The sequence below is a fragment of the Lissotriton helveticus genome, chromosome 5_1, assembly GCF_964261635.1.
Source record: "Lissotriton helveticus chromosome 5_1, aLisHel1.1, whole genome shotgun sequence".
Taxonomy (NCBI): Eukaryota; Metazoa; Chordata; class Amphibia; order Caudata; family Salamandridae; genus Lissotriton; species Lissotriton helveticus.
Window position 1 is genome coordinate 1,280,311,922 of NC_136065.1, and position 26,894 is coordinate 1,280,338,815.

At 49.2% G+C, this 26,894-nt stretch overlaps 1 protein-coding gene across 2 annotated transcripts in view; it reads right to left on the bottom strand.

The window, feature by feature from the left end:
* KDM5B (lysine demethylase 5B) overlaps positions 1 to 26,894 on the bottom strand; it is an 877,335-nt gene that overhangs the window by 132,336 nt on the left and 718,105 nt on the right. For both annotated transcript variants that reach the window (XM_078644101.1, XM_078644102.1), the window contains one exon: positions 21,723 to 22,208. In XM_078644101.1, coding sequence (XP_078500227.1) covers positions 21,723 to 22,208 — 486 coding nt within the window. The remainder of the gene's footprint in view (positions 1 to 21,722; positions 22,209 to 26,894) is intronic.

A 26,894-nucleotide genomic window follows, 5' to 3' on the forward strand; every position in this document is an offset into this window, starting at 1 on the left:
CTTGAGCCTTTAAAATCTGCAGTTCCTGGATCGCCTAGCGGGACGCTTTGCTGCTTTGGACACTTCCCTTGGGACTGTGCTGCTGCTTTTTTACCCACTACTTGCGGTACCCGCTCCGCGGGTCCCGCTTCGTGAAGGGTGCCTGATTGCTGCTGGGGGACATTGCTGGAGGAACCTAGGGAGGTGTGTGCGTGAGGCGGGGCTGCGAGCGAGTGCGTGTGCTGGACTGGGACTCCAATTCCCAGGAGCACCCGCCAGCCCGGATCACGATCACCTGGGCCGCTCTCCCCGACCCCTCCCCCCCACCCTTGAGCCTTTAAAATCTGCAGTTCCTGGATCGCCTAGCGGGACGCTTTGCTGCTTTGGACACTTCCCTTGGGACTGTGCTGCTGCTTTTTTACCCACTACTTGCGGTACCCGCTCCGCGGGTCCCGCTTCGTGAAGGGTGCCTGATTGCTGCTGGGGGACATTGCTGGAGGAACCTAGGGAGGTGTGTGCGTGAGGCGGGGCTGCGAGCGAGTGCGTGTGCTGGACTGGGACTCCAATTCCCAGGAGCACCCGCCAGCCCGGATCACGATCACCTGGGCCGCTCTCCCCGACCCCTCCCCCTCCTTGCCTGCAGTCACTATATCTGGCCGCTAGCTCTCCCGCGGCGCGGGAGCGCGCGGGAGCGTCCCGGGAGAAGCCCGGGACAAGGGCGGGACCGTCTGTGGCCGTCAGGGGCCAAAGGAGGCCGGGCTGGGCCCACTCCCTTTCCTCCCATTTCTTGTGTCATAGATCTTTTGTATATTTTGCCATATGCTTTTTGTGTGAGATTTCCACGCTATTAGCGATAACGTAGACAGAGTAGTGTCACCATTGTCATAGATACGCTTTAGAGGTATTTGTTTCCTTGGTTCTCAATTTGCCCTGGTTAGGAGATGTCCTCACCCGAGGTAAATCCTGCCCCAGGAACGTCAGGGACTACTATCTTAGGACCCCTGGATACATTTTTTGCAAAAATTAAAAGTGAGGTTGATAAGGACATTACACTTGCAGAGAAGAGAGCCGGTCGACGTCTCTCTATCGAATTGCTCAAACAAAGACCCCTTCCGTGCCCGGATGTAGCTACAGGTCTTTTAATAGATCTCACAGACCCAATTGAACATGACAACGACTCCCTTTCTACAGAGGATATTCCCCTCATTTTTCAGAACAAACTATCTGATCAGATAGACCCTATAACTATCCCGGACAATATTCCCTCTCAAGTAGCGGATAGTCAACCAATAGACTTATGTACTCCCCTCAATGATCCAGCCCCATTGTACAATATAAATATACCCTCGCCCATATTTACCCCAACTGGACCAATTCGACTCCTTTCCAACACTCCTGCCGGGAAGCCCATAGACTCACCTAAAAACATAGCTTCCAAGGCTATTAACAAGTGTTCTAATACTCCCTCGGGTGCTCCCCCGAGGAAGAGGAGAAGGAAAAAGGCACCCCAGAGTGGAATTAGTACCTTTACTAATCCTTTGCATACTCTACATACGACTCCACTAAAGGAAGGGAGCGTGGACTCAACGGAGCACACGATTCCTAAACCTATATCTGTCCTTAGTTATTCAGGGTTATTAGATGATATTAATTCTCTTATAAAGGCTCTCATTTTACCTCTCACAGAAAGGATTGTAAGTTTAGGGGAGAAACTCGACCAAATTCTTCAAGGGCAGAAGGGTTTACTTTGTTACATACCGGATGAAAGTGACAATTTAACACAGCCTAACAAACACTCTATCCAACCTAAAGTAGCGCCTGGTATCTCTTTAACAACTAAAAAACCCATAGATGGGACTTGTAAACATGTGCTAGACACTAAACTAACCACAAAACCTAGCTCAACTAATAACACCACCATCAAAGATAACCCTAACCCGAACACACGGACCCTAAACAGACGCCCCAATAATACTAAACCGCTGGGTAATACAACTTCTGACCCCACATTAAGATCAAGTCCAAGAAATACTGTCGACCTACCACCTGAATGCCTAAACTATGTCATCGTACTAACAGGTGTACCTCCCCTGCCAGTGGGCAACCCAGAGTATCATTCTAACTTAAAAAATAAGGTTATCTACTGGTTGAGGAGAAATAGGCCACACCCGAAGCATCTAAATTGTGAGATCGTTTCGGTGAGGCGTTGTAAGTGGGTCGGCACTAGACCTAAGGACATCGAGGGTGATGTAATCATAATCAATTTTAAAGACCATAGACTGGTCCCTTACCTTAGTGATTGGTTCCCTGGGAGAGGTGAGGGGGGGATTACCACGCACAATTTAAGTTACTTTTACCCGGAATCTTTGATGAAACCTCCGTCCCCTAACATATCATTATTAGGGAACAAAACCCAAAACCACATGAATGCTCGGAAACTGGAAGTCCTGTCGGGACCTAAGATGCCTTGGCGGTTGGACCAAAGACATCATACTCGAAATGTCCCTACTTTCTCCCAATCAACATCTACTCATTCCCAATACCCTAGGCACTTATCCCATTTCTCGTATCACTTACAGTCTCCAATGACTTCCAAGGCCCACACTCACCACAACACTAATAGCAATCCTTTTTTTCCACCATGGCAGTCTAATCAACTGCCACCAACCTTCAAAAATCCTATTCACTCGAACCAATGGGACTACTTTCAAACTTATAATCCCAAGGAAGTTTGGAACATACCATTGACTAATTTATTCCATCCTCTTTCTGGGTTGGATGAGAATGAATGACTTACTGAGCAAAGCAACAGAAACAATACGTGTGAGGGGCAGGGGGTGCGACAACGTATTTTCGTACGAAATACTCTTATCAGTCCACTGATTGAGCAACAGCTCAAGGAGCGAGAGGGGGATATGCCAACAGGACCTGTTCTGGAAAATAGCCCCGTCCCTCATCGTTCCCAACCAACTTTTGAGGATTCCTGTGCTCTTAGTGTCACGTCTTCTCATGACCCTGTTATTACATCTTCCCAACCCCTGAGAAATCTCACGGGGACCACCCTCTGCTCAGATGTATCCACCATTTCGGTATCGTATTTTAATTCCCTCTTATCATGGAATGTGGCAGGTCTAGGGAGTAAAGTTGTAAATAAAGCATGGTTAGCAGTTATACAAAGGCATGGTATCTTGTGTTTTCAAGAAACATGGCTGTTAGAGGAAATTCATCTGCAGGGGTATCAGACCTTTCACTCTCCGGCAGTGTTGTCGACACAGGGACACAATAAGGGTGGGCTCTGTGTTTATGTTTCTACCATTGCGGATGTTAAGGTCCATAAATTCTTTTCTACTTTGTACTTTCAAATTTTATTACTAAAATGGGGCTTTAATGAGAAAATATTATTGGTGAATTTCTATAACAACATCCCTAATAGCGAAATGGAATCTACTATGTCAAACATGCTGTCTCATATGACCCGATTTGTTGAATACTCAAAGGGGGCAAAGATAATCTGGGTCGGGGACTTCAATTGTACTATCTGCCCGTCCATCGAAACAGATTTGTGTGGCTTGTCTGATTATGGGGTGGAGGGTCCTATCCACTTTTCTCACACAAAGATGGGGTCACTTTTAAATGGCATTGTTTTTAATTTTGATTTATTCTTTGTGAATCAGACCTGTTTACCACCTATCCCTTTCGAGCCAACCTTTTTTGGTAGAGGATGTAATACGGTCATTGACTTTGCACTCACAACTTATCCCAATCCAGGGTTCATATCTTCCTGGGAAGTAGGCAAAGACATATTTAGTGACCACTACCCTTTAAGAATTGGGCTAAATGTAAAAGGGCGCCCTGACAAAATGGAAACTTCCCGCTTGTACCCATTTAAGATTGATTTAGCCAAAACTAACGGTTACGTGGTCAAATGGGAAAAAATTGTACCTAGCACGTTCCTAAAGAATCTTTTTTCTCATTGTGTTAGTGATATTAATGTTTGTTTAGAGGAATTCGAGGAGCCCATAAACACTATGGCAGCCTTTGCTAATATTCAATATCACATTAAAAATTTGTTGATTCGCATGCCTAAAAATAACTTTACGAATCCTGAGGGGTGGTTTAATGGGAAATGTACAAAAGCGTTGAAAGCCTTAAAAAGGGCCTTGAAATTGAAACCAAGAAATCCGTCCAATATACGAGAAGCCAGGAAACTATATAAACTGGCCATTAAAGAAAGAAGATTGGCTTTAAAAAAATCTGCATGGGATTCACTGTTGGAGGCCTCTAGACAGAAAGATAGTTCCCTCTTTTGGAAGTTGGTGAAATCACTATATCAACCGAGGGAAAGAGGCAACACAATTGATCTCGCTATAACTGGGGAAAGATGGTTAACCCACTTTAGCCAATTATATAATCACACAAGGAGAGAAGACTTGACACTTCCAACAGGGGGGGTTCCTGCTGCAGACAATACTATAGTCAATAGTGGCCGTGAACATCCCTCTCGTCACTCATTTCCAATAGACCTAACCTTTTCTTTAGAAGAAGTTACTGCGGCAATAAAGGAAAGCGCATCAGGCAAGGCACCAGGGCCAGACTGCACTCCGGTAGATGTGTATAAAGCTGAACCAGACTTCTGGGCACCACTTCTCACAAATGTTTTAAATCAGGGAAACCGAAGTGGGTTTATTAAAACATGGTCTGATGCCATAGTGGTCCCCATATTCAAGAAAGGCAATAGGGACGACCCTACCTGCTATAGGCCAATATCCTTATTGGATGGCCTCATGAAAGTAGCAGGTAGAGTCATTTTAAAAAGATTACAATTCTGGGAGGAGGACCACAATGTAGTATCACACTTGCAGTATGGGTTTAGGAAAGGCATCGGGACAACCGAACAGTGCCTAAACTTATCTCTCCTCATTTCCAAATATACTAAAGCCAGAAGCGGAGCCTTATTTATAACTTTTATCGATTTAAGCTCTGCTTTCGATTGCGTGGACCATATGTTATTATGGACCACGCTGGCTGAACTGGGTATTGATGCTCGCTTAATCACCTTCATCAAAGAGCTTTACAATAACTCAGGTGCTAGAGTAATGAATATGCTACTTACCAGTATGCATCTGTTCTTGGCATGTAGGGCTGCTAACATTCATATCTTAGCATTAGATCGCCGCCTAGTGTTGGGCTCGGATGATTGCACATTGTTGTCCTGGAAGAGTCTTCGAAGTATCCTGAGATAGGTGGCTCCTCCCCTGGACTACAGTGCGCATGGGCATCGGCTCCATCCCCAGATTGTTTTTCGCCATTGTGGCAGGAGATGGAGTGAAAGTGTAAAGGATGTCCATGCTAATGAATAAATACAATAGTATATCTGCAGCTGCGACAGGCACCGGGGAGGAGGGCGGGCGATATGAATGTTAGCAGCCCTACATGCCAAGAACAGATGCATACTGGTAAGTAGCATATTCAGTTCGAGGCATGTGGGCTGCTAAATTCATATCTTAGCATAGAATACATAGCAGTCCCTCCATCAGCGGCGGTTGCCCGTGCCAGCTGCAGAAACCTGAAAAAGTGTCTTGAGAACAGCCTGTCCTACAGCTGCTTGCTGCTTGGAATGCACATCAACACAGTAGTGTTTTGTGAAGGTATGTGGTGTGACCCACGTGGCTGCTCTGCAAATATCCTCTAAAGGAATGTTCCCTAGGAAAGCCATGGATGCTCCCAGTTTGCGTGTGGAGTGCGCTCTGGGGGGTATTGTTAAAGTGCGCTTGGCTTTCTGATAACATATCTGGATGCACTTAACAATCCACCTGGCTATCCCTGCTTTAGAAATTGGGTTGCCTTTGTGTTGTGGTGCGAAGGCAACAAAGAGTTGTTTTGTCTTTCTAAAGGGTTGTGTTCTGTCTATGTAGTACATCAACGCCCTCCGTACATCTAAGGTATGAAGCATTCTTTCCGCCACCGTTTGCGGGTTTTGAAAGAATGCTGGTAAGTCGATAGTCTGGTTAAGATGAAACTGTGACACCACCTTAGGAAGGAATTTAGGGTTAGTGCGTAGCACTACCCTATTTGGGTGAATTTGAATGAACGGCTCTTGTATGGTGAGCGCTTGCAGCTCACTGACACGCCTCAGAGACGTAATAGCTATCAGAAAGGCCACTTTCCACGTAAGGAATTGGAGCTCACACGAGTGCAGTGGCTCAAATGGTGGCCCCATCAGTCTGGTGAGAACGACGTTGAGGTTCCACACCGGAGCTGGTGGCGTTCTTGGGGGAATGACTCTCTTCAGACCTTCAAGGAAGGCTTTAATGGCGGGCACTCTGAAGACAGAGAGGTGCTGCCTGTTCTGAAGATAAGCCGCTATGGCTGAGAGATGTATCCTAATGGAAGTGTACGCCAGATTGCACTTGTAGAGATGTAACAGATAGCAGATGATGTTGGGAATAGATGCATCTAGTGGGTTGATGTCATTGGACGTACAGTAGATGACAAAACGCTTCCACTTAGCAGCATAGCATGCTCTAGTAGTTGGTTTCCTCGCCTCCTTGATGATACTCATGCATTCTGGAGGTAGGTTAAGGTATCCAAACTCTAGGACTTCAGGAGCCAGATCGCCAGGTTGAGCTGTCGTGGATCTGGATGCTGAATGTCTCCATGGTTCTGCGTCAAAAGGCTGGGCGTGAGGCGCAGTCTTTGATGCGGCACCACTGAGAGTTCGAGGAACGTGGTGTACCAAGCTTGTCGTGCCCACGTTGGAGCAACCAGGACGAGAGTCATGGAGTGCTGCCTTAGCTTTCTTGCGACCAGCGGTATTAGAGGGGCTGGCGGAAAAGCGTATGCAAATTTGCCTGACCAGTTCATCCATATCGCATTCCCCTGCGACTGTGGGTGAGGGAACCTGGCGGCAAAGAGTCGGCATTTTGCGTTCTCCTTTGTTGCGAACAGGTCTATCTCCGGATGACCCCACTGCTGGAAGAACGGGTGGAGAACCGAAGGGTGTATCTCCCACTCGTGCATCTGATGGCTGTATCTGCTGAGCAGATCCGCCATCTGATTGTCCTTGCCCGGGAGGTGTTCTGCCATGAGGAAAATGTTCCTCTGAATGGCCCACTTCCACATGCTCTGAGCCAGATGAGACAGCTGTGGCGAGTGGGTGCCCCCCTGTTTCTGAATGTAGTACATCGCGGTCATGTTGTCCGTCCGGACTAGCACGACCTTGTTGCTCAGATGTACAATGAAGGACTTGAGCGCCATGAAGATTGCCATCAGTTCCAGATAGTTGATGTGCATCTTCTGTTGCTGCGTCGTCCATAGTCCCTGCACTGTGTAAGTGAGCACATGTGCTCCCCAGCCCTGGAGAGATGCGTCCGTCGTCAGGACAATCTGCGGCACGGGCTCGTGGAACAGTCGGCCCTTGCAAAGGTTGTGTGGAGTCCACCAATGCAGAGAGTCGTATGCCCGACTGGTAACCAACACTAGGTCTGTCAATTGCCCACGAGCCTGTGTCCACTGATTCGCTAAGCACTCCTGGAGCGGGCGCATATGTAACCGTGCGTGAGGGACTATGAAGATGCAGGAGGCCATTATGCCGATCAACTGCATGAACACTCTCGCTGGCAGGGAGTGTCTTGGTCGGAATCGTTGGATCAGTGACTGAATGCTGTCGATTCTGACTTGGTTTGGCTGAGCCATGGCTGTCAGGGTGTTGATCGTAGCACCCAGGAACTGCCGGACATGTGCCGGCTGAAGATGCGATTTCGGGTAATTTAGGGAGAAACCCAGATCGTGAAGAAGGTGAATTGTAGTCGACATGTCTGCGGCGCACTGTTGCTCTGACTTGGCTTGTACGAGCCAGTCGTCTAGGTAGGGGTAGACATGGATATTCTGCCTCCTGAGGTGCGCCGCCACTGTCGCTAGACACTTGGTGAACACCCTCGGGGCCGTAGTGACTCCGAAGGGTAGGACTTTGAACTGGTAGTGCCTGCCTTGAATAGTGAACCTGAGGTATTTCCTGTGTGACGGGTGTAGTGGAATGTGGAAATAAGCATCCTTGAGATCTAAGGTCGCTAAGAAGTCTCCCTGGTTTAGCAAGGGAAGAATCTGCTGTAGTGTAAGCATATGGAAATGCTCTGACAGTATGTACAGGTTGAGGGGACGTAGATCGAGAATGGGCCTGAGAGAACCGTCCTTCTTTGGAATAAGGAAGTACAGGGAATATACCCCTGTGCCTTCCTCCCCCACCGGCACGAGCTCGATTGCGCCTTTTTGCAGCATCGCCACCACTTCCTGCTGCAATAAGTGCAAGTGCTCTGCGGACATAGGCCTTTGCCTCGGTGGGATGTTGGGTGGAGTGGATGTCAGCTCTAGGCAATAACCATACTGGATTAGTTGTCGCACCCACCTGTCTGTGGTGATGTTTCTCCAGACGGGCAGGAACTGCTGCAGTCTCCCCCCGACAGGTGTTATGTGGTCGGGGGGCAGTGACAGAAAGTCACTGTTTGCTTGGAGTAGAGGTACGGGAGCTGTTGTTTCCTCTGCCGCGACCTCTGTTGCTGTTATTCCTATAACCTCCCTTGTTCTGTTTAGTGAACGAGGATTGCGTTCCACCTTTGGAGAACTGGGATTGTTGCCCCATCTGTCCTCTGGTGACTCCACGTGCACCTGAGCGACGAAAATTGCTGCCACGAAACTGTTGGGACTGCAGGGCCCCCATAGACTTAGCAGTTTCCGTGTCCTTCTTTATTTTCTCTAGGGTGGTGTCAACATCCGGACCAAACAGACTATCAGGATTGACTGGCTGATTCAGAATTGTTGTTTGAATATCCTGCTTAAACCCTGAGATGCGTAGCCAGGCTTGTCTTCTCAGCATAACGCTAGTGTTGATAGCCCTAGCAGCTGTGTCCGCAGCGTCAAGTGCACACTTGATGGCTGCGTTTGATATTAGCTTTCCTTCCTCAATAAGCATTTTGGTGCCTTCTTGGAACTGTGGGGGCAGGTGTTGTATAACCTGTTCTAGGGTGTCGTAGTGCGCCCTATCATAACGCGCCAGGAGCGCCTGTGTATTTGCGATGCGCCAAAAGTTTGCCGCCTGTGCAGCCACTCTTTTGCCTCCTGCCTCAAGCACTTTGGACTCCTTATCCGGGGGAGGAGCTTCACCCGTTGTCTGGGAGTTGGCACGTTTCCTGGCATTGGCAACCACAAGAGAGTCCAGTGGCAATTGTCCCCGGATGTAGACGGGGTCCGCAGGCGCAGGCCTGTACTTCTTTTCAATGCGAGGGTTGACCACTCTCGCCCTTGTAGGCTCCTTAAAAATGTCCCCAGCATGTTTGAGAACACCTTTCAGCATAGGAAGTGTCTTTACTGTCCTTTCAGATATGGCAAAGGTGTCAAAAAGGAAGTCTTCCTCAACCGGGTCGGCATGCATGTCCACATCATGATTGGCTGCCGCCCGTTCAATTAGTGCATGAAATCCTGCTGAGTCCTCAGTCGGGGATGCACGTGCATTAAAGGTCTGCGGGTCTTGGCCCACACCTTGGGTGTTCTGGTCACCAGTGTCGTCGTAAGAATCTGGTTGTACATCAGGTTCATCGACAGGGAAATTGTACTGTTCATCCTCATCATATTCCTCACCCACAGAGTGTTCTGGGGAGGGAGTAGGGCTCCGTCTTGGAGGAGGCTGAATCGGTTCCGTGAGGCCTGAGGCGTCAAGGGGCACCCTCTTCTTTTTCAACGGGATGACGTAGGGGTCCACCGGCTCCGAAGTGATCTTCCGTTTATAGAGTGTCAGCTTGCCGGTGGCAGCATCGATGAAATGCTCTGAATCGTCTTCCGATTCGAGTACACGACGTGGAAGAGGGTCAGGCAGCGAGGAACCCTGTTTCGGAGCCGATTTCGTCGAAAACGCTTTCGGCGCCTCCTTAGGTGGCAAGAGAAAAAGGAGTTTCCCAGAAGGCTTAGCCGGAGCGTCCTTTTGCGGCTGCGGTGATGGCATCGGAGCCGATGGAGCAAAGGCTTTCTCCCTGATTCTCTGCAGTGACTCCGCAATGGGGGACGGTACACTGCCAGTGGCTTTCGTCGCCGACAAGGATGTTTTGAGCGGTCCCTCGGATCCGACGTCCTCGCGGGCCTTGTGCGGTTTGGGCGCGGAAACCGTCTTCGGCACCTCCGAATCTTGAGGCCGGGGCGCAGACTTCTTGGGCGTAGCCTCTTTGGAGCCGACCTTGGCGGGCTTGGACGGCGCCGGAGCCGCTGATCCGTGCCGACCATCTTTCTTGGGGGCCCCTTCCTCGGGCGTCGGCTTCGATTTCGGAGCATCGGAATCGACAGACTTCCTCGGCTTCTGCGGACCGGAGGTCGACGGAGCCGACGGGGTGACGGGCACCGACTTCTTCACAGGCACGGCAGCCATCTTAGGGACACTCGAGTCCTTTGGTTTCAGTTTCGATTTCGGGTCGGCCATTTTAGGTGTTGACGACCCCGACGGTTTCAGTTTCGGTTTCGAAACATCGTGCCCAGCAAGTGAGTCCGTAGCCGGGCCCGAAGGCGGGGCTGTGGCTTGCGGCAACGGGTCCTGGGTAAGGCCGACAGGCGATCCCGTGTCCCGGTCGGTATCCTCGAAACCTTCGGGGCAGAGCTCGTCCGCAGAGCTATCCGCCGCGGCCCCATAGATCTCATCGTCGTCTCCTACCTCTTCGACGTATTCGAGGACCTGACCCGCGACTCCGTCGTCGTCTCCCGGATCCGCCTCGACCTCCGTCTGTGATGGGGAGATTTGTAGAAGGTGACCCTGGACCTCTTCTTCCGGGTCGCCGAAGATGTTCTCCGGATCTGGGGCCGCTTGCCTAGCTTCCAAGCGCACCGCGCGCCGAAGCTTGAGAGTTTTCTTGGAGCGGAACTGTGCACAGGCCTTGCACTTGCCGTCGTCGTGGTCCGGTGAAAGGCACTTGTTACACACAGGGTGTAGATCGATGTGTGGGTACTTGGACCCACAGAGCGGGCAGTACTTGAACGGGCTCCGCTCCATGTCCGTAAAGGCTCGCTGTCGTGTCGCGATGAGAAGGCCTCAAAGTTTAGAAAGCGAAGAAAACTCCGCTTATTCCGGCTTCAAGAGACGGAAGACTCGAGACCGAGCGCAGACAATACCGACGCAAGAAAATCGAGGCCTTTTGGCCGGTAAAAGATAGTTTCACTTGGTTCCGACAGTAAGACGTCGAGACCACATCCGAACCCAATGGCGGAAAAAAACAATCTGGGGATGGAGCCGATGCCCATGCGCACTGTAGTCCAGGGGAGGAGCCACCTATCTCAGGATACTTCGAAGACTCTTCCAGGACAACAATGTGCAATCATCCGAGCCCAACACTAGGCGGCGATCTAATGCTAAGATATGAATTTAGCAGCCCACATGCCTCGAACGGTATGGTATTCAGGGGAAATGTACTGAAAAATTTCCAATCTCAAGAGGGGTGAGGCAAGGCTGCATCCTGGCCCACGGCTTTTTAATTATTATATTAATTCAGTCGGACAAAACCTTTCAATTGCTCCAAATGATTACCCTACAGTGAAAGGCTTACCAGTCCCAATTTTACTGTACGCCGACGATGCGGCCATAATGTCCCAGACCCAAGTCGGTCTACAGAGGGCGGTAAATAACTTTGCTAGTTACATGAAGGACAGAGGACTTAGAGTGAACATATCTAAAACGTTCACCATGCCATGTACTAGAAAGATTAATAGAGCCCCTTGTAATATATTCTTAGATAAACAGAAAATAGCAACAACTGATCATTTTAGTTATCTAGGAGTTTTATTTGATAGAAGGTGTTGTTGGAAGCCGGCGATTGCAGCAAGAAAGCTGGCTTTCACCCGCACCATAGGCGCTCTGCGCACGTTCTCGGCTAGACTTGGTGGTAAGCCACCTAAGGAGCTTCTACAGATCTACCAGGCCAAGTGTGTGTCAACAGCTACTTATGGGGCGGGCTTATGGGGATTCGAGAATGACTACTCTCTGCAGGGCTGTGAAAATACATTTTTTATGTTATTTACTGGGAGTGCCAAAAAGCACCTCAACATTCATGGCGCATATTGAGGCGGGAGTTAAATACCTCGGTGATACTATTAAGATGTCCCCAATTATTCTGTGGCACAAAGTGTGGGTAACCCCCGAAGCCAGCTTTAACAGGGACCTTATAGCAGATTGTTTATCTTTAGATAGGGTTGCCAATTTCAGATGGCTTTCATATGTAAGATCAATCCTGTCTGAGTTGGGACACCCAGAATTTTTTGAGGACCCAAGTACCATGGAGGGTATTTCAAGATCAGCTCTTAAAAAAATGCTAATTAATCACCTGGAAACTAAGAGATGGAATTGTGAAAAACATAAACATTCAGTTTTAAACTTTCAGGAAATTACCCCGGACGAAGGCTTACAAACTTACTTGACTACTGTCCCTAGTCAGTTTCAGCGTATGCTTTTGTCCCGCTTGCGCCTTGGTACTTTCTTTCGCATGGTCACCCTACCTGACGTGAACACCTGGTCACCAAGTAAGCTGGTTTGCCCATGCGATAATATTGCTGTGCAATCTAATATACACATAATGTTCTTTTGTAAACTGTACAGCTATCCAAGACAACAATTATTAAAACCTCTATTAAATCTTTGGGGTCTGAGGAATTGTAGACCAGCATTTCAGAGAATGTTGCGGCTAGAAAATGACCATGTGATTTTTGCCGTCTCAAGTTTTTTAAGTACAGTTATAAAGTACCGTAATTCAATGTGGTAAAAGATTTCTTTTCCTGGTACCCTGTTATACACTGTTGTCTGATGAATTGAGCTCTAAACTAAGAACAATTGATGTCTTATTACGATTTCTTTTTAATTTTTAAAGCCATTGATTATTTGTACACGTTTTATAATACTTGTGCTAATAATATTTAATGTGAAATTCCAATTGATGTATTTGCTGTGCTTTCATGATTTTACATTGAAATCGAATAAAGCTTATATTTACTTACATGCCAATTCTGGCCAGCCGAGACAGAAGCAATGGGTGCGCACCGTGTCAAATGCGGACGAGAGGTCGAGCAAAATTAGCACGCCCTCCCGCCTACGTCCAGACAGTCCCGTGTAGTCTCTGCCACCTCAACCAGTACTGTTTCAGTGCTGTAGGACGAGCGAAATCCGGATTGCGCTGGATGTAAAAGCGTCTCCCTCTCCACAAAATCGGTAAGCCGATTTACAACCTTCTCACACACCTTAGCCAAGGTAGGGAGAAGGGAAATAGGCTGATAGTTCCCTGGTCAAAGGGGGTCTAGCGACTGCTTTCTCAAAAGGGGCCGGATCTTAGCCTCCTTCCAGGTCAAAGGGACCACCGCTTTCCAGAGGGAAAGATTAATGATGGCGCCAACTTCGACATTAACAACCTCTGCTACCGCTGCCAGCGTCCAAGCCGGACAAGTGTCTAAAAGGTGACCTGATTTTAAGCCTTTGAGAATTTTAAAACATGCCAACGGGCCAACTGGCCTAAATTCGGTCAATGCGCATTCAGTGGCACCCGAAGAGCACACCAGGGCGGCCACTGAGTGAGTACTGCAGGGGGTGAAGGTTGATTGAATAGCTAAAACCTTATCTCTAAAGGAGCTAGAGAGAATATTACACCATGAAGGTGATGATGGCATCACACTAGCTTGGGCCGCAGGAGACAAAGCTCTGGATAATCGTATAGATTTCCCTGGTGTTATTATTGGCAGCTTCAATACGGGCTGAAAAGAATTGGCCTTTAGCCGTATTGTTCGCTGCATAGTACACCTTCTGTTTATCTCTAAGCTTGCTCTTGTCCAGTGGACAGTAGCCACCCCTCCTCAAGTCCATTCAAGAATTTTACAATCATGCTTCAGGCCTTTGAGCGAGGGATTAAACCAGGGTTTTGACGGAGATTCTCCATCTAGCCTGGTGGAGCGAGGGAGGGTAACCGTCACAACTGCAGTAGAGACCCAGCTGGAAAAGCCAACAACCTGGTCCTCAAGCTCACCTACCAGATTGGGTTTAGAGGCAGCCAAGGCCATATTAAGTGCAGAGGAGTCAATTTTACCAAAGGCTGATTTATAGCTCGGTTGTGTCAGAGACTTAGACACTTCCCAAGAAAAATGAGTTATAAGATGGTCCGACCAGGTGACCGGAATAGGGTCCTTTAGCTGAATCGGAAAGTTAGTGCAAATGGGATCCAGAACCTGTCCCGCTTGAGGAGTAGAAAGGCGGACATGTTGGTTTATCTGGGCCACATGCATCCCATCAAGCATAGCTTGAGTGTCTTTATATCTGCCTGCTCCAGATGTATATTCAGGTCACCCAGGACCATAAAGTGGGCAAATCTGACCCCCCTGGTAGTAATTACATCACCCCATTCCTGAAGAAAAGGGTCCGCTGGGCCCGGAGGCCTGTAGATCAGTAGGCCTCCAAGAGTGAAGTGCGCAGACAACCGAATGCTAAACTCTAGAGCTTCACAGCTACCCCAAGAGGCAACCTCTTCTCTGCGAAGTTCTCACTTATTATTGTATATAATAGCAACTCTACCCCCTCGCCCTAACGGACAATCGACTCTGGAGATTTTATAACCCAGAGGCGTTGCTAATGTCACAATCGGGTCAGAGGAGGTATCAAGCCATGTTTCTGTCAAGAACAATAAATCCAGTGAATGATCCTCTGTGAGCTTCTCCAGGCCACTTGAGGCTCTCAGCACACGATCCCCACTGGTTCAGACCCCCACTCTGCGCGTGAGAACCGGTTGGGAAAACAAGAAAGGAAGAGAGATGTGCCCACCTCTGCCAACTCCACCCCTCAGGTGGGGGAGGTGAAGTGAAGCACAACTTTCAGTCCATGCCATCTTGAAGATGGGGGGGAACTCAGCCAACCAGGGACAGGCTTATGCCACCCTCCCATTGGAGTGTGGGATAATAGGGGGTGTACCCACCCCAGGGAAGGGACCCATTGGTACCTACCTTTTACCTACCTGTAACACCCCTAAATCTAGTATTAAGGGGCACCCCAGAAGCTTGCTTTCTCACACGGAGAACCTACAAGAAGAAGGACCGAACAGGCACGCAGCAGCGAACAAGAGGAAGACGCCCACTAACTTCGCCCCAGCCCTCCCGGCCAGTTTCCACCTCGAGCCTGCTCCTGCGAAATCCCGGTGTATCTTTGTGAGACAGAGCCATCTTTCTTGCATTAATATGCCCCCACGTTTTACTGAACTCCTGATGTGCTTTAACTGAGTGTGCCCTGGGCTCCTGCCAACCAGGTGCCCAGGGCCTGTGTTCCTTCTCTAAAACTGTGTTGAAACTAAAACCCCAATTGGCATCTCTGGCCACCTATCAGCCCCTAGTAAATGGTACCCTAGGTACCTAGGGCATGGGGACCAGAGAAGGCCCATAAGGGCTGCAGCACTTATTGTGCCACTCTTAGGGGCCCTTTATCCTGACACCAACGCACTGCCTTTGCAGGCTGAGTGTCTCAGTACAAACCTAAACAAAGAGTCGACATGGCACACATCCCTGTGTGCCATGCCCACAAAACCCACTGCCCTAGCATGCATCAGTCACTCCTCTAGCTGGGTGCCCTACACCAGTGGTGTTGGCACAGGTGCATGAGCCCTGTGCCCCTACAGTACCCAGGGTTATTCCTGGGCACTGTAAGTGCAGTGCTCCCATTAAGAGTATATGGTGCTGGGAGGTCGTCATTACGAACTCCATAGCACCATGATGGCTCCACTGAAGACTGAGAAGTTTGATATCAAACTTCTCAGCACATTAGACCAGCACTGATGCCAGTGTGGGATTTAATGTAAACTGCACCAGAGGGCATCTTAGAGATGCCCCCTGAAACCTAACCTACAATCCATGTCTGGACTGAGAGGCTGCCTAGGCTGCCACACAGCAGACATGTTGCTGGACCACTGGGTGGAGAGCCCCCCGTTCTCCTGGGCCTGCAACAATGCACATCCTGGGCGAGGTGCTACGTCTCCTCCCCCAGGATGGGGGGGGGAAAGCTTCAAAGGCCTGCCGTCTCTGTGAGCTTCTCCAGACCATTTGCTGTACCCAGCAACTGGCCCCCACCAGTTCTGACCCCCACTATGGCGGGAAGGCTGGCGGGAAACCCTACGTCAGGAAGGGGGTAGCCAGCCTGTGCCAACCCCACCCCTCAGGTGGGAGAGGCGAGGTGAGGCACGACCCCGGGCTCCGGCCATCTAGCAGATGGGTAGTCCTGGCCAATCACAGCTAGGCTCCTGCCCCCATCCCACCGGAGAGGAGCAGACTAGGAGGTGTACCCACCCCAGGGCAGGGACCTATAGGTCCCTGCCCCTGCCCTACCTGTAACGTCCCTATATTCAGTATTTAGGGGCACCCTGAACCTTCCTTCCTTCCTCAGATCCTGACACGAAAAGAAGAAAGAAGACCAAGACTAAGACCCGCCGTGCAGCTGCTAACAACAGGACAACACCACCTGACTTGGCCCCAGCCTTACCGGCCTGTCGACTCTGGAACCATCTCCTGCTAAATCCCAGCAACTCCTGCGGACAGCAATCTTGGACAACCCGGAGGACCTGCCTTCCTTGACCCTCTAACAGACTGGGACTCCCATGAGCAGAGGCTCTGCTCCAACAGCTACACCACTGGTGCCAGCCAGGAACCGCGAATCCAGCCCACCCGCCAAGCCCACCCTATGCCCGAGTGATCCAAGACCACGAGGACATCCCCCCCACCCCCCGGTGACTGGGAACCGAAGTCCAGTGCCCGGTGGAGCAGGTCTGTGAACCACCACGGTCGAGGCCACTCTGAAGCAATGAGGATCATTCGTGCTCTGGATTGAGACAGCTTGATGAGCACTGCCGGAATCAGGGGAATGGGTGGAAAAGCGTATAGAAAGCTGTTCGACCAGCTGATCCATAGCGCATTCCCCAGAGTCCCCAGTTGGTAAAACCTGGAGGCAAAGTCTCGGCATTTGCTGTTTTCCGCGGTGGCGAACAGATCTACGTCTGGAGTGCCCCACCTTTCGCAGAGGTTTCCTAGCACCTCGTCGTTTAAGACCCACTTGTAGTGCTCCTGAACGAGCCTGCTGAGTGCGTCCGCCTGAGCATTCTGCACACCTGGTAGATGGGTAGCCGTTCTCGTCAGTCTTCTGGTTAGCAGCCAGTGCCAGATCGCCTGCGCTTCCTGAGACAGTGTGCGCGATCTCGAGCCTCCCTGCTTGTTGAGGTAATACATCATGGTCGTATTGTCCGTCTGTTCAAGCAGGAAGTTGGTCTGGAAGGATGGATGAAAGGCCTTCAGTGCCAAGTGAACAGCTCTGAGTTCCAGAAAATGGATATGGTACTTGGACTCAGCCTGGGACCACGTCCCCTGAATTTGCAGATGCTCCGAATGCGCTCCCCAGCCCTGGAGAGACGCATCCATCACATTGGTCTGTATTGGAATGTCCTTGTGGAATGGAACCCCACTGAGGAGATTCTCTGCTGAACACCACCACTTCAGGGACTGCTGAGCATGTTGAGACAGCCTGATTTTGTCCTCCCAGTTCCCTCGTTTCTGGTCCTATTGATCCTCCAGACATGCCTGCAGAGGTCTCATATGAAGGCGGGCATGCAGTGTGAGGAATATGCAAGAAGCCATCGACCCAAAGAGAGACAACACTGTCCTCACCGTCGTTGATGGAACGGACATGAGTCTCTGAGCCTTCCGAAGAATCGATAAGCGTCGCTCCTCCGAAGGAAACACGCTTGCTCTGAGAGCTTCGATGGAGGCTCCCAAGTACTGCAGACACTGAACAGGAGTCGGAACAGACTTGGACAGGTTGATGTGTAGACCCAGATCACACAACAGAACAGCCGTCCTGTTGAAATGCAATTGTGCTTCCTGGAAGGTGGAGGCTTTGATCAACCAGTCGTCCAGGTACGGGTAGACAAACACCTTGTTCTTTCTCAGGTGCGCCACCACCATTGCCATGCATTTCGAAAAAGTCCTGGGTGCAGACTTCAGACCAAACGGAAGTACGGTGTACTGATAGTGGTTGGTGCAGACAGGGAAGCGTAGGAACTTGCAATGTTTCTGTGCAATAGGTACATGGAAGTACGCATCCTGCAGATCTATTGCGCAAAGCCAGTCTCCTCGATGCAGCGGAGGATAAATCTGGTACAAGGACAGCACGCGAAAATTCTCCTTGCGGATCCACTTGTTTGCTTGTCGCAAACCCAGAATGGGCCTGAACTCTTTCTTGTCCTTCTTGCGCACCAGAAAGAACCTGGAATATAAACCCTTTCCCCTTTGAGACAGAGGGAGGTCTTCTATCGCCCTTTTTCTTAACAGGGTATCGGCCTCCGCTTGGAGCTCGCACAGCTGGTATTGCGAGCGAACCGGTGGAATAGCTGGAAGAGGGCTGACAAAACGAAGACTGTATCCATTGTAAACAATATTCAGCACCCACTTGTCCAGAGTAATTTTTCTCCACTCTGCCGGGTAATTCTGAATGCTTCCCCCCACCCGAGTGGGGGAAGTAATCCCTCAGGGCTTCGACCCAGCCGGGCCCCTATTCCCCGGTGAGGCCTGCTGACCACCTCTGCCCCTCTGGCGCTTCGGGAAGGGCTGCCTCTGATATTGTTGTTTCTGTTGTTGGCCAGCTTGGCGACCCTGCCCTCGCTGGAATCGTTGGGAGGAGTAGCACCTCTGGAAGGTGCGGAAAGACTTCCGCTGGTCCTTTGGTTTCTCCAAACCAACAGCTTTCAGCGTCTCAACTTCTGCCTTCATGCGAGCCATCTCCTCATCTGCATGAGTCCCGAAGAGGGTAGTGCCCGAAAAGCGCAAGTTGGCAATACGCTGTTGCGCCTCCGGCTTGAGAGGTAAGGCGCAACCAGGAGTAGCGTCTCGAGTTTACTCCATGGCAGTACCCATGAGCCGCCAGGAGAGAGGCATCCGCAGCCGCGCTGCTGACTTGGTTAGAAACCATTATGCCCTCATTCAAGATTTCCTGGAAGTCTTCCCTTCTGTCACTCGGGAGGAGTTCAATGAATTGTTGCAGGGACTCCCACAATGAGCGGTCATACCGACCCAGAAGTGATGTCGAACTAGCAGCTTTCATAGAAGTGGCTGCCGTACTGCAGACCTTTCTCCCTGCTGAATACATTTAACGTCTCTCCTTGCCTGGAGGGCCCGTTGACGAAGGAGCAGTAGAGTGTTGCTTCTTGGCCGCTGTAACAATAACCGAATCCAGGGTAGGATCCGTTCTCAGGAACGCCAGATCCAAATCCGGGGGCCTGTACTACTTCTTAAGCCGGGATGGGGCAGACTTAAAGGAGGCCGGCGTCAGGATCAGCTCCATGACCGGTTCCTCCAACCCTGGCACCAAAGGTAGCAAAGGGCGAGACAAGAGCTTACGCTGTAGTGTTTCAAAGAAGATAGAGGTGGAAGGGGTGGGCACCATCAGTGCTATCCCCAACTTTGCTGCTACCCTCAACAGCACATCCTGAAACATCACGATGTCATCCATTGGTGACACCCTCGTTGGAGGAGAGTGAGACAAAGTAGGCTAATACCTCCTGTTACTGGAAGAGTCCGTGTATCTGGTATGCATGGACCGCAACTGCTCACTGCGAGAGCGATGCCTCCCCCGTGATCGTGACCTTGGTTTCCTGGGTCTCGTCAGACCCACCAGCACAGGCTGTTGCGGAAAAAGAGGCGGCTGAGCAGGAATCAAAGGCCTCGGTTGTAGAGGCGGAGGTGGAAGAGGAGGAGAAGGAGGAGGAGGCGGTGGAGGAGGAGGAGTAGGAGGAGGTAGTTGACGACGTGGAGGAGCAGGTGTCCTAGGCCTTGAGGGCGAGTAGGTCCTTGAGTATTCAGAGTCCGGATACTCAAGTGCTCTCCTCTTTTTACGAGCAGGCCTCTGAGAGGATGCTCTGGAGGTAGACTCTCCTGGGGAGGAACGCCGGCGCCGCTGCGACCGGGAACTCTCTGATGAAGAGACGCTCACCACACTAGACCCCGTCTGGGGAGTGGAGTTCCTCTTCGACGTTGACTTTTCCTTCCTCGACGGAGATCTCCTCGACGTGGCTCTCCTCGACATCGATTTTTTTGTAGTCGATCTTCTAGATGTCGATCTTCTAGATGTCGATCTTCTAGATGTCGATCTTCTAGATGTCGATCTTCTAGATGTTGATCTTCTAGATGTCGATCTTCTAGATGTCGATCTTCTAGATGTCGATCTTCTAGATGTCGATCTTCGACGTCGATCTTCGACGTCGATCTTCGACGTCAATCTTCGACGTCAATCTTCGACGTCAATCTTCGACGTCAATCTTCGACGTCAATCTTCGACGTCAATCTTCGACGTCAATCTTCGACGTCAATCTTCGACGTCAATCTTCGACGTCGATCTTCGACGTCGATCTTCGACGTCGATCTTCGACGTCGATCTTCGACGTCGATCTTCGTGTCGACCTTGAAGGCTAACGGCAGTGTCCCCTTGACGGCGAGCGCCTGCCTCTTCGGGACTCAGCACGACGATGGTGTGTCGACACCGGTGAAGTCCTAGACGTCGACCTCGTCCGAGGTCTCGAAGTCCTACCCCTTGACGTCGCTTCGACCCAGAGCCCTGTGTCGACGGGGAACAGATGGTAGTCATACCTCTCGACGCTGACATCGAAGTCCTCGACGTCGACCGGGACCGGTGCAGTTTCCGGGCCTGTTCTTGACTGGGGAGCCCCCCCAGAGGCTGATGCACAGGCAGAGGCTGAAGATGGAGTCCCTACATGGCCTGAGGTCCCACCTGCTTCTTGAGGTCTCCTCTGCTCCAGGCCTTGGAGACAAATCTTCTCCCTGTCACGCTGGGTTCTCTTGAAGAAAGAATGGCAAATATCCCAGGAGTCAGGTACATGGGTAGCAGGAAGACAGAGTTTGCACACTTTGTGGGGGTCTGACTTGGCCTTCTTCCTACCACACTCAGGGCACTTGTTGAATAAAGCTAGCATTTCGACAAGATAGAGGAAAATATTCAAAAATTGAAGATATACCCAAAAAGGTAGAGCTCAATGCTCCAGGGTCCTGCTATCAGGAGCCAGAAAAAAGAACGGAAAGTAACTTGCCTTTGGCTTGTCATCATGGAATACTGAGGGTCTCTGGAGGGTTCCTTAAAGGCATGGTACCCCTTTTCCAGACACATAATGACAGCCTATGAGGCTTGTCTGTTCAACCCTTCCTCTCTATCATGCAAAGGATTTTTGTGAAAGGGAGTTTCTCTATGTGTGGTGAAACTCTGTAAAATGTGTAAAATTTTATGATATTATTTGGCTATTCTTTTCACTTCAGGAAGTGCTGGCCAATGTAGCCTTGTTAATGTCAGGCTGCATTATTTGTCTTTTATTTTCTCTTAAGTGTCTATGCAGGACTGCAGAAGAAGACGACTTAAGAGACTATTTTGATTGCTCAGGGGTCTCCGCACATGGGCGGGACTATTCACAGATTAGGACTATACACAGAGATCCCCTACTACAGAACTTTGGGTTTCGAAGTAGAATGCCATCTGCCGAAAGCCCTTTAACGACTTGTCAGGTGTAGTACGTTATATACAAATGCAATAGAACATGCAAGTGGGCTTTAGTGCACACTTAGATCGGATTACTGCTACTGACGTAGCAGCTATAGCAACTAAAGAAACTGAACAGGTGACTGATTAATATGCAAACAAGGTCTGTTCTTACCTTGTTCGTCTCTGGGAGCTGCCCTGCTGTAGCTTGCCATCTGTTGTACAACTGTCCTGTGCCACATCTGTCCAGTGACAGTGCAATGTTCCCTGAAGACAGCATGTGTTGTGCTCTGTGCTGCCAGTTCACAGTGCGCTCGATCATGAAGCGCAGAGCATCCCCCTCAGGTAGTCGCACGCGGATGCGCTGCAGGGAAGCGAGCAAAGGCAGAATCTTTTCTAAAGGTGGCTTCTGTGATCTATGACACTGAGGACACAGCCATACTCTCTGTCCCTGCTGCACACTGGGCAAGGTAACACAATGCGTGTGGAATGAGCCCCTGCAGAGTTCACATTGTATCATAGGAGAAGCTGGAGCTTCTTGACAAATGCACACTCGCCAATCCAAGTCCTCCTCACTGGACAGCAACTTCTCTTCATTAAGTGTTCTTAGAGCATGTAAGGCTTCCATCTCCCTGAGACGAGCTTCTCCCAAGGTGGCCATCTGAGAATTAGAAAGAACAACGCATTAAATAGTAAACTTGCACATGCAACATGCAAATCTGCTACAAAAATGTAAATCAAATGCGAAAAGTGTAAAGTGTCTACTTGTCCGCTTCCTATGAGGGCACCACGAGTCCAAGTCTCTGCAATCAGGCAATAGACTAAAGATCACTCTAGCACAAACTGAGGAGTTTGCACGCAGCAAACATAAGCCTTCTAGTGTCAACTCAATAGGGCAATGCAACAAAATTTGAACTTTGCACAGTGAAGCATAAACAGTAGCCACCCAACTTTGGTGTCTTCTCATGAAATTCAATTGCTTAAAGACGCAAATATCCATTTTGCAAGTGTGTGTGGATCCAGTTTTATCTCGGAGGCTACTATGCAGGTTTCTTAGCATCATTAGGCAGGATTTAGTGGACAGTAGACTCTGACTACTGCAGTTTAAAACTGTTGTTATAGGACCAAACTGGATAGGCAGGGAACTTCACTTGACACTCTTGGGTAGCTAGGGGAAACCCGCTGTCTTACTTTAATAGCAGTAGGTGGTACAACATTGGTTAACATAGGACCACTGCTCATTCGTGCAGTGTAGCTTTGTAACCAATGGATTTTTGAGACTGCCAGGTAGAGAACTCAAGATTTTGGAGCCTTGCTGCCTGACACCATTATGACCAGATCATGAGGCTCATGGACATATATACACATCAGCTCCTTGAACAATGTTATAAAGAAAAAGTACATAAAATACAAAATAAACAAAATGAAAAAGAACACTACACTATTCATGTTTACACCAACCACATACTCTCATTATTCCACAATATAGACAGGCTTAAACACATAGGATATCCTGTCAGCAAGTCAACAATAAATTAGATCTGACTAAGCCATGCACATGAGGTGGTTTTAAAAGTTATTATTCCTAAATAATTACTATTTTCTGTGCACTTCTAGGCTATTGCACATTTTAAGTAGGTGTATCTTACAAACAGATAAGGGGTACCACCCAATACCTAGTTGGTCCTTATAGGGGATATGCCCTCACACCCCTTGCTATCAGTGTTGTGATTTCCACTGCGTCCAACATCCTTGTGTTTCTTGCTCTGCTGACAGGAGCTCTTATCTTCCCATGAATCCACCTGATTTTAAGGGATTCTTTCATCTTATGAATTCTTAAGGATGAGTGTGCTGTCAGTGTGAATGTGTCCGAGAGGGGATCACCACTCTGTGAATGTGGTCCCTTCTGGCACAATGCTGTCACATGCACAGCCCCTCCAATCAGTGTTCAATTTAGTAATTTTTTTTTTACTACTATGTTCTGTCACTCTGTTAGCAGGAGCATGCTGACTTAGAAATGGGATTCCGACAAAAAAGTGAGAGCGGATGACTTGTGTTTTGGTGCAGGTGCACTCCAAGGCTTTAGGAAACTGCAACACTCTAGGCCTTGGATGTTTTCGGACAGCCCTGTGTTCATTAAGTCTATCAATCATGTAACCCCACTGGAGGTACTGCATGCTGTTTTTGTCATCATCAGAGCAGGAGACACTACAAAATTTACCCCCATTCAGAGTGGCTACTGCCCTCTCGAACCAGGGTACATGACTGGAGTGGTGGAAGCATAATTCTAGTCCACAGGCCTTTTCACATGTACATATGTGATTCCATAAAAGTCTTCAAGCTCACAACTACTACAGATAAGTAACCTCGTCTTTGTGCAGTGTGAATCTTTTTCTGGACTGTGCACAGATTCTGTACGGCTTTTCTGAATCCGCTGCTTGTCGAGGAGTTTCTGCAATGGTCTCATATGCAGACGGCAATTTGGTATCGATGGGATACAGGAAGACATCATCCCCAACAAGGACTTGTATATTCCCACTGAAGTGTACTTTTTTAACTGTAGGGTTGATGCCAGGTTTAAAACTTTTTGAATGCGCTCCTCTGACGGATAGGCTTCTTTGTGTGAAACATGGCCCCTAGAAATTGAAGGGATTGCGAAGGCACTAGGGACGACTTTTCCAGGTTGACTGGTAGGCCCAGGCAACGAAATAGATCCATGCAGCATTTTAGAGAGATCTGGACTTCCTTGTAAGATGATCCTTTTATAAGCCATTCGCCCAGATATGGGAAGATTTGGTGCCCTTGTAGTCTCAGGTGAGCTGCCACTGGTGCCATGCACTTTGTAAAGACCCTTGGAGCCGATTTTAGTCCATAAGGCAGCACTTTGAATTGGTAGTGGCACCCTTCCACTACAAAACGCAGATACTTTCTGTGCTTTACATGAATCGGAATGTCTAAGAGATCCAGGGATGCCATGAAATCTTTTTTGCGTAGAAGTAAGAGAATCTCCTAAAGTGAGAGCATGCGGAACGGAATTTTCTTGATGAATTGGTTCAGATCCCTCAGGTCCATTACCTGCATCCATTTTGATGTTTGTTTTTTCTTTATCAGAAAAACGTGAGTAAAATCCTTTCCCTTGCGAAGGAAACGGAACTTTCTCTATGGCCCCTTTTTCTATCGGAGATAATACGTCTGCATTGAGAGCTGATAGATGTTGCGGCTGTCTGAAGACAGGAGGTTGATTTGGGGGCCTCAGTACAAATTCCATGGTATGGCCTTGGTGAATTATATCCAGTACCCATCTGTCTGTTATCGACAGCCATTGTTTCGAAAAAAAGAGATAATGGTCGTTGCCTGGGTCGGACCAAGTGGAGGGCGCCTTGATGAAGTCACTGCCGTCTATTAGTTTGCTGTGCTTTTCCCCTCGCTGCATTCTTTCCTCTGGATTGCTGATTGTAAGAGGGATTTGAGGAACGATATAGCTGGTTACTGGCATATTGACGATAACCTTGCTGACTGTATGGCTGGTACCTGTTGGACTGGTACAAAGATCTTTAGCTGAATTGGCCTCTAGATCCTCTCTTCCGAAAGGACTGGAATCTGCCCTCCTGAAGAGACCCCAGCGCCCGCGCTGTGTCCATATCTGCCTTGATTCCTTGGAGAGCATCATCGATGTGTTTACCGAAGAGATTCTCTCGGTCGAAAGACATGTCAACGATTTGTGCCTGTACCTCCGGTCTAAAAGAAGTGGCCTTCAGCCAACCTCGTCTTCTGAGAGCCACTGCTTCCGGCATTTGACGAAACGCCACTAAAAGGATGTCCATAGCCAGATCAATGGATTCGGAGGCCGCCCTAACCCCATCCTGTAAAATAGCTGATGCTTCCTCTTTTTTATCCTCCGGAAGGTGAGCCAACAATGGCGCAATATCGGACCACATCTGTCTGCTATAACGACTGATGAGAGCCATAGCATTTGCCGCTTTGATAGAAGACGCTGCCATTATTGCAAAACTCTTCCCTGCTCCATCCATTCGTCTTCCTTCCTTGCCAGGGGGAGCTACAGATGTCGAGACAGGATTTTGAGATTGTCTCTGTGCTGCCTGCATTACCACAGATTCTGGACGTGGATGCCCAATCAAATACGCAGGTGAAGATTCTGGCGCCCTGTATTTCTACTCTATCCTAGGCACCGAAGCCGCCACAGATGCTGATGTTTTCAAGATTTTTAAACCTTCATCCCAGATATGTTGGATGGTTGGGATTGATCTTACAGACTTCCTCGAATCCTCCTTGAAATCATATAGGAAACATTCTGTTTCCTGTACTGGCAGCTGGAGCTCAAACCTTTTAGCTGCTTTCTCCATAATATCATGAAATCCTCCAATGTCCTGTGGAGGAGAGTTCGCTGGTGAAGGTGATAACGAAGGAGTTGTGGGCAAAATGTATTCATCCCATTCAACACCCATTGGAGTATCTTGAAGTTCTCCTTCTGGCTGGTCTTCTCCATCACTCCCCGTAAAGTTGTCCCGTATTGTGACAACTGGAGGAGATCGCAATTTTTGCACCGTAGGAACTGGCTGAACTACTGGCACCTGGGCCGGTGTGACTGGAGCATTTGCAGCGGGAGCATTAGGTTCGGGAAAACGACGATAGTAGTCAATCATGTGATGTAAATCAGTCACCAGACAGACAGGCATTGAGATGGATTTTTCCCTCTCCTCAGTATGTGGTTCTTCTTCCTCCTCATAGTCATATGATTACTCATATCTCTTAGATTTTGCCTCAGGACGATCCTTAAAAGAATAAACCTCTTGAACCTCCTCCTCATCAGTCTCTTGACTTTTAATCTGCAGTTGAGAGGGACTGCAAGCCACTCCTGAAGATTCCTCATCATCAGACTCCTGTAGTTCTACTAAATTTGACGGTGGAAGCGGAGAAATTTTTGTCCACGCCGTAAACTCATTATGAGCCCGTCGACGATTGGAAAGATCTGTAAGAGATCATAGTCTTCGACGATTTAAAAGTCGTAGTCGACGAAGCTCCCGTCGAAAATCGAATGGTCGTCGACGGAACTGCTGTCGACTGAGTAGTCGTCGACGAGGTAGTCGTCACTGAGATCGTCGACTAGGATGCTGCTCTTCCAGTCGACGGAGTAGTGTTGGTCACTGCCGTCGACGCCTCAGTCGTCGTCGAGATCGACTGTTATCGACGGTGTCGACGACGTCTTCACAGATACTAGCCCTGGAGACACCACAGTCTTCGTCGACGGAGCAGAAGACACTCCCCTTGAAACTGAGAATGTCTTCAGAGGAGTGTGACGGAGAGAAAATGAAGATGTCTCTTTTCC